The sequence below is a fragment of the Centroberyx gerrardi genome, chromosome 12, assembly GCF_048128805.1.
Source record: "Centroberyx gerrardi isolate f3 chromosome 12, fCenGer3.hap1.cur.20231027, whole genome shotgun sequence".
In the NCBI taxonomy this organism is placed as follows: Eukaryota; Metazoa; Chordata; class Actinopteri; order Beryciformes; family Berycidae; genus Centroberyx; species Centroberyx gerrardi.
The window spans coordinates 31,372,370-31,384,306 of record NC_136008.1 but is presented as its reverse complement, the minus strand read 5'-3'; the positions used below and the strand labels follow the sequence as shown (position 1 = coordinate 31,384,306).

General features: G+C 40.6%; 1 protein-coding gene across 1 annotated transcript in view; it reads left to right on the top strand.

Moving 5' to 3' along the window:
* The first annotated feature begins 1,579 nt into the window (after positions 1-1,579).
* LOC139914967 (putative ribosome-binding factor A, mitochondrial) overlaps positions 1,580-11,937 on the top strand; it is a 99,007-nt gene continuing 88,649 nt past the window's right edge. The window contains exons 1-2 of the mRNA XM_078286978.1: positions 1,580-1,891; positions 4,725-4,755. Coding sequence (XP_078143104.1) covers positions 1,653-1,891; positions 4,725-4,755 — 270 coding nt within the window. The 5' untranslated portion in view covers positions 1,580-1,652. The remainder of the gene's footprint in view (positions 1,892-4,724; positions 4,756-11,937) is intronic.

Below are 11,937 nucleotides of genomic sequence, written 5' to 3'. Positions count from 1 at the left end.
AAATATCAAATAGTTGGAGATGCTGAGAAAGCCGACACTCACGTGAGCGGTTGGCAGTGATTATTTACTATTGGGCCCCAAGTAATAATGCTGGTTGAAGACTGAGAGAATAAGGTGGTGGAGTAAAAAGCCCACAAGAAAAGGTGGTGTCAACGGGCGCATATATAATGCGCCGTGCCATGGACTGACAGCACAGGTAGTTGATCAGTTGTCTTTCCTATCTCTGTGTCTGTCAAGCAAAGTTTACTACCAAGTTAGCTAGCTAGCAAAACTAGCGCGCTAACGTTATACAACCACGGTAGTGGTGATGCAAACCATTAACGACATGCTGCCACCATGGATAGATTGCTATTGTTAGCTAAGCTAGCGTTGCTAACATTAACGTTACCATAGATAAATGTAAGTATTAATGGTAGCTAACTAGTTATTTAACTTAACGTGACGTTATCTTACCTGTACATGTTTGCGCAGGTTTGATGCAGAGTTTTTGTAAGCCGATAACCGCATCTCTCTGGGCGAACAAAGCTTACACTGCATAACAAGGCTGCTGCCGTTCTTGCACTTGAAGTCGAAGAAGTCCCTTAAATATGGCCAGGGATTCACCTCATTTTCTTCAAGTTCATCCTCAACTTCAACCAAATCCGATGGGGTTTCAGTTGGATTTAGGTCTGCAGAAGTGTTTTCTAACTCATCCGTCTCCATCTCCTTTGTGATTAAGCGCCAACGTATTCTCCTTGCTGTCTGACTGACCGTCGTTCACCTTCTGACGCTGCAGTTAGCCAGGGCCAATAGACTGGACAGTTTCTGGCGCGCAGTTCATAGAAAACTTGGGGAAACTTTGGATTTCTTTTACTCTGTAACGGAAGCGATTTAAAATGTAGCGAAGTACATTACTTCAAACAAAATATACTTAAGTAAAAGTAAAATTACTGATTTTAAAAATTACTCAAAAAAGTACAAGTACACAAAAAAGCTACTCAATTACAGTAATGAGAGTAATTGTAATTCGTTAATTTCCACCTCTGGAGAAACCGAATTTAAAGTGCCAGTATAGGCAGAGCAGAGTGCCACAGTATCATCAAGGGACTTGAAAAGGAGTGGCAGGAAAAGTGGAATAAGGAAAAATATATATATATATATATAATATATTTTTCAATACAAAAGTCTGTTAAAAATATGAATATTTACATGGGTAAGGATAGGAAAGACACTGTCATATTGACAAGGTTAAGGTTAGGGCACTGTGAGTTGAATAGCTGTTTGCAGGTCATAGGTAAACATCCAGATGGTCTGTGTGAATGTGGAAATTCTGAAACAGTGGTACATGCTTCATTGTAAAAGGTATTATAAAGAGAGAGAGACTCTTTTCAAAGAATTGTCAGACCTGGGGGTTGCTTCTTTTTTATTTAAACTTTGTTTGGCCGAGGCAAGAACCATCCTTTAATTGAAAGGAAAATATTAAATTTCTTATCGGGATTATATCAGCGAATATGATATAAGAGGACTTTTGTGACTCTGACCAGTGGAGGGCGGTAATGAAGCATCGAAACCGCTGAAATTCCCAAACGAAGAAGAAGAAGGAAGCAGGAAGAAAAGCTACATTACCTTTAGTCAGAGACACGAGTGCTTGTTGCATACGCATTTTGGAGGTAATGTTTCTCCGTTTTAGTGTTAGGACAAGTCTGTTGGGCCGCCAAGAATATGTTAACGTTAGCTGTGGCAGCGTCGTGGCAAGACGGTGGAACGACATTGGGGACAAAGCCGGAAATTGCAGCCCCTGGGCCGTTCAGAGGCCTCTGCTCCTCACCGCCGATTCTCCTGCAAGACCTATTCATACAAAAGCCGTCTACAGAGCTAAAAATCTGATCAAAAGGTTCCTCAACAAGTCCAAGTGAGTCGTAAAGATTAAATCACATGCAATGTTCACGGTGTTTTGTATCGTATGACTTTTTAGGTCTAGGTCTTAGCAGGGTTGCCTGCTGGAGTGAGATTTTCATGGCATGGGCTGTAACATTTGCGCTTGCATGTTTTCCCCGTAAATTCACCATAAGTCATTTATTTAGCCTAAACATTCACAAACAACTGATTATTGGCCGTCACGCCCTATTTTGTATGACATAACTGACCTCTAATTTACAGCAATTATAATATCTTGCCTGAGCTGCTGAGAAACAGTGCATCACGCATAGTGCTAATGTACATTATGAACATTGTTTTTATGTATTAGTTCTCTCTCACAATAACAAACCATGGATATTCGGCTTCACGGCCATGTTTGTATAAGCGGAAGATGGCATATTAGTTTTCAAAATTGGGTACAAGCATTTGTTAATACTAAGTTTTCAAAACCCTTAATGCAACTTCCAACACCAAGATGCTGTTAACAGTTAATTTCATGCACAAAATGCAGCTCTCAAAACAATGAAGAGATGTCCTAAAATTGAATAAAAAAAGGAAGATAACAGCTTATTCCCATAGCCAGCACCTCCCTCATTGGTGTGTGTTTTTTTGTTTCCTTTTTGGATCTAAAATTGAACAAGTCAACCAAAACATCAACATGTCATCAGCTGAATAGAGTATGAGGTCAGGTAGTCTTACACTCTCAGAAAACACAGAAGAACAGCTATCAAAATTGCATTGAGCCTTTGTATTATGTGGATCTTTGGTTGATAGTATAAAATATGTATACTGTAGATAATTTTCTGAATTGGAGAATAATGTAGGCCTAGCTAATGAAAAGACATCATATTGGCCCCCACTATCCCAGGCCCTTAATTCTGCACAATCGCTGTAACCACACTGTCAACCCATTTAAGCTGTACCTCTTGCTGTCTAATACTTTTAAATCATACTGGTATGTGATCTGTAATACTGTGCAGACATGCAAGCACCATTCTGCATACAGTGGATGTGATTAGGTTGTATAATGCAAAACAGTTTGATCTGAATTTTAATCAGACATACAATTCAGGACGCTTAAGATAACATACATTACTAATGCTTACTAGCATAGTTAGGTAATGACTACAAGGGGTGTAGTTCCATCAAGTGAAAAGTGCAATGGTCAACTGTGCTTTGTTTAATTTTACTGTAGGGTCATTCCGTGTCAACTCAACCAGAGCTCTGCGTCTCGAACTTTTGATTTTGATCATTTTTCTCCTGGTGGAAGATATACATAAATGATGAAGAAAGCCCAAATATTAAAGCTCACTGATCATTATTTACTGAGTTTCCCCCAATTTTGTAGCAGGAGGGTCAAAATGACAATTTTCGCCTATGATTTGGAACAAGTTTAGGGGTCTAAAAGCGACACTGAGAAAGGTAGCAGCTCCACTATTTTTCTTTTACAGAGAGACTTGTAGGTAGACTACAAGATTCTGGCAGTTTCAGGACTTGATTTTGTGATGTGTGCCTATGGCAGTAGTCAAAAAACAGAAAAAACACGAGTGATTTTTTTTGAAAGTGTAAATATTAATAATTCCAAAAGTATCAAAAATACCTCAATATCCTTTTACTTCCTGGTTTTAAATAAAAAAAATCTTGGTATCTATGCATTTGCAAGGACCTGGGTGGTTTATTCTCTTAGATAATGACCTGTGAATATAGCTCCAGAATTTAGTAGTCAAATTTGACAGGTCAAAAACCAACTGTGTGACACATGGTAGGAAGCTAGTCTTTTGTGTCCATAAAGAAGAGGCTCTGAAGTAAAAATAATATAAAATTTGGAAATGTATCTTTTTCCTTCATTAAAACAAAATTAGGGCAAATGTGACAGAAAACAAGCACAGATCCTGTGCAGACCCATGGCATGCCCTCTAGAGGCCATCTGACAAAGCGCAGGATCCTGCAAACCATCCATGAGTGAGTGACCTGACTTTGCCACTTTCTGCCCCCAGCTGTGAATTTCATGAGAGGAACAGTTCTTAATTCAATTTACAGGCCCTCTGCACAACAATGAATGTCTTGGTTTGTCACACATTGTCAATGTAGTGTATTTTTGACCCTCGAAAACATATTTATTTTTTGTCATATTTGCCCGAATTTTTTTTCATGAAGGAAAAAGATACATTTCCAATTTTTATATTATTTTTTTTTACTTCAGAACCTCTTCTTTATGGACACAAAAGACTAGCTTCCTACCATGTGTCACACAATTGGTTTTTGACCTTTGAAAACATGTCAAATTTGACAATTTCATTCTGGAGTCATATTCACAGGCCATTATCTTAGAGAATAAACCACCCAGGGCCTTGCAAATGCATAGACACTAAAATATTTTTATTTTAAACCAGAAAGTAAAATGATATTGAGGTATCTTTGATAGATTTGGAGTGATTAACATTTAAACTCTAAAAAAACATTTCAGCTACTGCCATAGGCACACATCACAAAATCAAGTGCTGAAACTGCCAGAATCTTGTAGTCTACCTACAAGCCTCTCTGTAAAAGAAAAATAGTGGAGCTACCACCTTTCTCAGTGTTGCTTTTAGACCCCTAAACTTGCTCCAAATCATAGGCGAAAATTATCGTTTTGACCCTCTACAAAATTGGGGGAAACATATGGGCTAAATATTTGGGCTTTCTTTATCATTTATGTATATCTTCCACCAGGAGAAAAATTATCAAAATCAAAAGTTCGAGCCGGCGAAATTCCAACCCTATATAGTTAGTTTTACGGTCTGGACTTAAACTTTAATCCTAATTCAGTGTGTTCTCTCTGACAGGAAGAAGATTTGGTATGAGAGTGCAACACAGGTTAGCCACAGCACAGCACAAACAAACTCTCACCCAGTTTGAGTCTAGAATTCCCTCAGCCCACCTACCATTTGCCTGGAAAACTGTGATTGCTTAACTTCTATGTTTTCTTGCTACCTTTAGAGGCACAAGAAACTTGACCTATGTGAGAATAAGAATGGATACTGCAATATAAAGAAAAAGGTTTTTAAAGCCTGTCAATGGCACACAGGAATTGTGTTGTCCCTGGTTGCAATCCAATTAAGTAGACCTTGTGCCATAGTGATATTAGTCTTACATGACCATTTTCTGGATATTCAAAGCTGGCTGTCTTTTAATTTCTTAAGAGAGATATAATCACTCCAGCATGTCTTGGTCTTCTCTGAGGCCTCCTCTCAGTCAGACCTGCCTGGTACACCTCCAAAGTGAGATGACCTGGGACATCCTCATCATCTGCCTGAACCACCTCAGCTGAATCCTCCTGGATCGCTGAGCTTCTCACCCTATCATGAAGGGTGAGGCCTGCAACCCATCTGAGAAACCTAATTTCCATCAATTGTATCCACAACCTCATTCTTTTGGTCACTACCCAAAGCTCATCACCATAGGTGAGGGTTGGGAAGACTGACTGGTAAATAGAGAGCTTTGCCTTGTAACTCAGCTCCTTCTTCCCCACTATGGTCCAATACAGTGCCTGCATTACTGCAGACGCTGCATCTATCCGCCGGTCGATGTCACAGTCCCTATTATCTTGGTGTTATCTTGTAATCCCATCATTACTGACAATTGTAATACCTTTGAGTTACTACGTTTTTCTATTGAGTGTGTTTCCCCAGTTTGTTGTATGGTTATTTACTGACCCCCCAAACAGAATAATAGCTTTTTAACTGAATTTTCTGACTTATTATCCTCTATTGTTCTCAAACAGGATAAGTGCATTATTGTTGGTGATTTTGATATACGTATTGATGACCCGTCTGACGCTTTTGCTGCAGAATTCTTAAATATTGTCAGATCATTCAATCTTGTACAACATATTTGTGGTCCCACACATAATTGCGGTCACACCCTTAACCTTGTTTTTACCCTTGGCTTGTCTCTGAATTCTCTCTCCACAATGGACTTTGTCTCAGATCATAAATGTATTCTATTTAAAACAATCAATCAACTTGTTAACCCTGCCCCCCCACCTGCGTCTGTCACCTCCTCTATTGATTGTGAATTTTTTTTATCATTCTTTGTTGATAAGGTCTAAGTAATAAGGAATTATCTTCTTCCTTGATAAGGAAGAAGGTGTGCGCCCATCTTCCAGTCCATTAGATATAATTCCATCCAAATACCTCAACACTGCGGCCGCCAGGTTTTTAACACCCCCTCTGTCCGCCACAGCAGTCTGTCAGACCGCAATGTATCGTTATTTCGCAATAATAAGGACGGTCTCAACAATAAATAGATTTTTACAGTGACATTAAAAAGGAGCCTTAATAGCACACAAATATGACTAAACAGTTATGTAAGCCATGAAGGCCAGGTTACGTTTATGGTAAGTGTCTTTAATAGTCTTTAATAGCCATATAGCCTATCGGCTTACTTAGGCTTTATAGGCAATAACTGATTTGTATAATTACAAATGGAATTATAATAAAAATCATTAAATACTTTATCTCTCTGTGTTGAAAAGATGATATCAAGTGATTGAACCTCTTCCACCCTGCCAGTCCCGGTGATGGGTCCAACATTAGGCTACAGCATGTTGTGCGGCCAAGCGCAAACCCACAGAACTTTATTTTAAATTCTAGTCAAAATCCCAAAGTTTACCAAATCGTGCTGAATTACATGGAATTGTGTATAAAAATGAAAATGGAAATAGATTTGAATTTATTTGTTGTTATAGTGCAGCCATAAAAATGGCGTTTGGGTTTGAATATTTTACTCAATATAAACATGATAGCTTCAATGAAGTGTTGAAACTAGCAGATACATGTACTATATGTATGTGACGTTGTCCTACTATAGAAAACAAATCTAACTTTGACGCTACTAAGGGGAAAATATAAGGTGAAAAGTAGGCAAAAGTAACCTAAACACTGGATCGAGGATTTAGTCTAAAAAGCTAAAAATATTTATTATCCTCTTTAGACAAAGTAGGCCTATCCACATGTTTTTAGCTTTTTTGAATTAAGACATGACAGAAATAAAGAATTATAACACGCAGATAACATCTGAACTACCGAATGTTTATTATTTTATTATTCATTTATTTTCGTTATGCAGTAATGAATATTTATCAAAATAATTTCTTAAAATACATAGAAAATACCAAGAAAAACAAAAAAAAAAGTGTTGATCAGTATTAACGTTATAGACATCCTATAGCCCACAGAGAGAGATGACAGCATGTCTTGCTCCAAAATAAGAAAAGTAGATGCAGAAAATCGAGCTTTCAAGGATGAATGGACAGACCAATATGCCTTCATTCTCCCCGCAACGAGTTCTAAACCAGTCTGTCTCATATGTTCTGAAACCGTGGCAGTAATAACAAGCACAGATCATGTACAGACCCACGGCGCATCTTCAATTATATGCACTGAAGCACTGCGACACGGTTAAATTACCTAATTCCACTAACATTACTTAAATACCACAAGGTAACGTTACGAAGACGAGTTACTGTCCACAAATCCCCGTTACTAACTGTGGAATGTTAAGTTTCACTTTTGTGTTCACACCGGGAGACTGTGGATTGAGTTGGTCTGCTGTCTGTACATCTCCACATGACAGACATGACGTGATGTGCATATCAGGTGCATTAGAGATCGAGTGCATCATCTCACTAAGCGTTACCTGACTGACTGACTGAGTGACTGACTGAGTGACTGAGTGACTGACTGACTGCCTGACCTGAATTTGCCTTGTGATGCCCTTGGCTGCGCCGTGGGGAAAAAGTGGCAATGTGAAGCACCACTGTGAAACAAAATGTACATTGTTTATTTTATTTGATGAATAATACATACATATAGGCCTCCGAATCATAGCACAAGTTAGACATTATGATATTTCGGACCTTTGATGGGAAGAAATTTTAGTGACTGGACCTCCTTGAATTTTAGTTGAATACCCCTGCTATAGCCCATTATCAAACATACCCTAAAACTAGCCTAATCCTAAACCAATAGGCTAATTTACACAGCTGATGCACTGCTTACAACCAGCTGGGGCAAAAACTTAAAACCTTTGCGGTGCATTTTCTACAAACTGGCGTCCTCTTCTGCGGTTGCGGCTGCTCTCTGACACGCACACTCAGGGTTGCCTGCTTGGCTGTTAGGAGGTCTGCATGCAGCTCCTTGCCCAGCTCCAAGATGAAGCTCCTTCTGGCAATGTCCTCTCCCATGCAGGCTTTGTACAGGATGTGTGCATTGATGGCAGCCAGATCCAGCAGGTTGTAGAAGACAGCCACTAGGGTTGGGCGATATGTCAAAATTTTCCTACCGGCCACCGTCAGCCCAACAACCGGCGATTGCCGATATATTCGCCGGGTGTAAGAGCGGCTGAGATTATGACTACAATGAGAATGGCTGGTCCACCTTAAAGGTCAGTCCACCTTAAGTGAGCTTGGTCAGGTTAGCCATTGTCACTAACGTCGGGGCTAACCCCCTTCACTTTAATCAAAAACTAAACTAAACTGTACACACTGTCGCTGCCCGATCTGAGTCAACCGTAGATGTGAGTCGCGCACATCTCACAGCGACAATCAACTTCTAGCTAGTATGTAACGTTAGCTAACTAGAGAAAATGTCCGCTAGCCGTGATGCTAATTTTCGCTATGTTCAACTCCATTGACTTATGCTAAAAACGTTAGCGATCTAAAAGTCCGCTAGCTGCAACGCTAATTAGTACCAAATCCCATTTGATTATGCTAAAGTGTTAGCGACTTATAAACTGGATCTGAAATGGGTTTGTCGCTGCCCGATCTGAGTTGAACATACCGAAAATTAGCATCACGGGCTAGAAGTTGACTCTGTCGCTATGAGATCGGGCAGCGACACACACATTGCACTGCTACATTCACAGCTATACTGCTAACTTCATACTCTCTGCTCCGGATCACGTCGGAAATCAAGTCTTATGTTTATGGTTATACTAAACGCCAAACGTTTACTAAACGTTGTACTAAACGGAAGGCAGAGTGAAAAGGCAACTGTCATAGAGAGGGTGGAGACGTGATGTTTAAATACGGGATAACGGCGCCCAACTCCAACTGCCAGTTCCTATTCGCGCACGCTTTGAATTGCGCTTTACAGGTTAATTATTTACTATTAAATTAGCAAAATAAAATGACAAAAATCGCCCAAAACATCGCCCAAAAAAATCAACCAGCGATGGACTCTGCCAATCGCCGATAGCCAATATATTCGTCCTATCGCCCAACCCTAACAGCCACTGGCCATCTTCTGGTTGCTCCCTTCACAGAGTGCTGCCGTGCCATCTGGTGTAGCACATCAGTGCCGACCTTGGTGGAATTGTAGAGGCAGACAGTCTCTGTTTTTTTTCATGTCACCTCCGATGCCAACATCCTGCCGCGCTTGGCACTTAGGACCCTGGGGGAGAACAGCTCCCGTCTCTCCTGTACAGATGGTGGCAGCTCCTGCCTGTCGGCTTTGTTCATCATTCCGACAAGTCTGGTGTTTTGGGCCAGCAGGCTCTGGGTGAGAGAGAGCGAGGTGAAGAAATTGTCCGTTGTGACATTCCATCCCTTTCCCATGAATGGCTCCACCAGCTTCAACACAACACTCTCTCCCAGACGCTGAGTAACGGGCCTCCTCATCTTTGCAGAGTTCAGGGTAGCTCTTCAGCATATATTTTGTCTCCACATCTGCTACCATCCAAAACTTGATGCCAAATTTGCCGGGCTTGCTTGCCATGTACTGCGTAAATCTTCAGCGCGCCTTAGTAGGGAACAACTGCTTGTCCACAGTAATGTGGGCTCCTGGTTTGTAACAGGCAGTGCTGTTTTTCACCAATCTCCCCCAAACCTCCTACATGCAGGCAAATGTATCCGTGTGGAGACAAGCTGCCCAGTTGGCCTTGTTGTCAAATTAGAGGTAGCACATGATTTCACTGTACCTGTTTCTGTCCATTGTTGTAGAGATGAATGGTAGCCCCCATTCCTCCGCCCAAAGGCTCTCCATTTCTATATTCTTGCTGAAGGCCCCTCACGCATACAACAGTGTTATGAATGCCTTCAGTTCCTCCACAGTCACATCCAAGGACCTGTCACCCACCCTATGTGCCTCGGCTACTGTGCAATCCCGAATGTATTGCAGCATGGACTTATTCAGCAAGCACAGAAATGTACCAAACGGAGAGTCTATGTTGTGCTTGGCATATGGTGTTGGTCCTGCAGGCTCCGTCAACACATTTTGTGCTTGTCTTCTCCCCAGCTGCCTTTCTCCTGGCTGAATGACAGTCCAAAGGGTCCCATCTCTCCCCATCTTGCCTCTCCCCTCTTGGGCTAGTGGTTGGTTTGGCACTGCAACAAAAATAAATTGTAGGTTATATTATTTTAACGTGCATTCTGATATGTTTGTTATCATTAGGCCTACTACTAGGCTACTGCTAGCCTATACTAGGCTATAGGCTCAGTGCAAAAAATAGCCTAAATAAATAAATAGGCTAAATAAACAAAATAAAAATAGGCATAAAAAGGCATAGGCATCCAAGATATTCACTTCTACAGCTAGCTAGGCTACATTAATTTGTCCGATAGCCCTAAAAAATGCTGGATGGGCTACAGTCAGCATCATTCTTGTCTGGCCAGCAGCAGATCGCTTCGTTTCGCTTTGTGGAAGATACATAAACAACTAAATAGACACCTCGTCATCGTACTCCGCTTCACTGAGGTCGTGGAACAATGTCAAGGCCTCCTCTGTGGTCATATTTCTCTCTTCGTTGTATCCATTTTGTTCTATTCTATTGTATTGTATTGTATTCTACACTATTCTGTTCTATTCCACTTCAAGACTGCGTGTCCAGCCCCTTTTTAAAAAAAACCCAAAAAACCTGGCCTTGATCCCTTCTCTCTTAATAATTACAGACCGATTTCTAAGCTCCCCTTCACCTCCAAAATCCTGGAGAAAGTGGTAGCTGAGCAGCTTCTAGAGGTGATTGAGGGACACAGCATCTTTGATAAATTACAATCTGGTTTCCAGCAGAAACATAGTCCTGAGACTGCCTTGCTTAGAGTTACCAATGACATCCTCATGTGTGCTGATAATGGTGACTACTCCATCTTAGTCCTTCTCGACTTAAGCGCAGCCTTTGATACTATTGACCATGCCATCCTCATTGATTGGCTTAGCAGATGTGTTGGTATTTCCGGCACTGCTCTGAAATGGTTCTCCTCCTACTTGTCAAACAGACATTTCATGGTTTCTCTAGGTAACTCTATGTCCTCATCTGCCCCTCTACTGTGTGGGGTTTCTCAGGGTTCCATCCTCGTTCCTACTGTTCTCATTATACATGTTTCCCTTGGGTCAGATTTTCAACAGAAAATCTGACCCAAGGGAAACATGTCAAACACATATCATTGTTAAGGGCAGTTTATAGTACAACGATTTATGATTGCCTGATGGACATCGCTACAAAGTCAACAACATTCCATCATCGCTCAACTTTGATTTTGGACGCTGTTGCTCATAAAAAGTATAAACACTAGAGCGATTATAGAACGCATCGCAGAGGTTCAGTCATTTGCTCTCATCTAGTTACTTTATTTGTTACTATAGTTCTAAATAGCAAGTAGTTGTAGCACTTTACTAAGTTAGTCTTTATTAAAAGTAACCCAGTTGAGTGCTTTCAAGTTACCCGCTTAAAAACTTCACAACCTTTATGTCTTCTGGTGATGTTCTTACTAGTAGGCTATAGAAATCATCACCGAGTACACTGCTGTTATCTACTTATCTGTTAACAAGCAGCTTTCATTTATTCGGGGTCTGATCGTCTTTATGGTAAACTAGTATGATCACAGAGGCAGCCTTGATTAATCATGTCTGGTCTAAAAAATAAACCGCGGATAGCGCTCACAACACATTGGCAAGTGCTTTCAGTTCTCAGATGTACAGGTAACAATAATGTTCTTACCCTTTTCTTCCATCAGTTCAAAGTAATGCAAATATTCCCAGGTTGTGAAGTTTATTGTTGTGT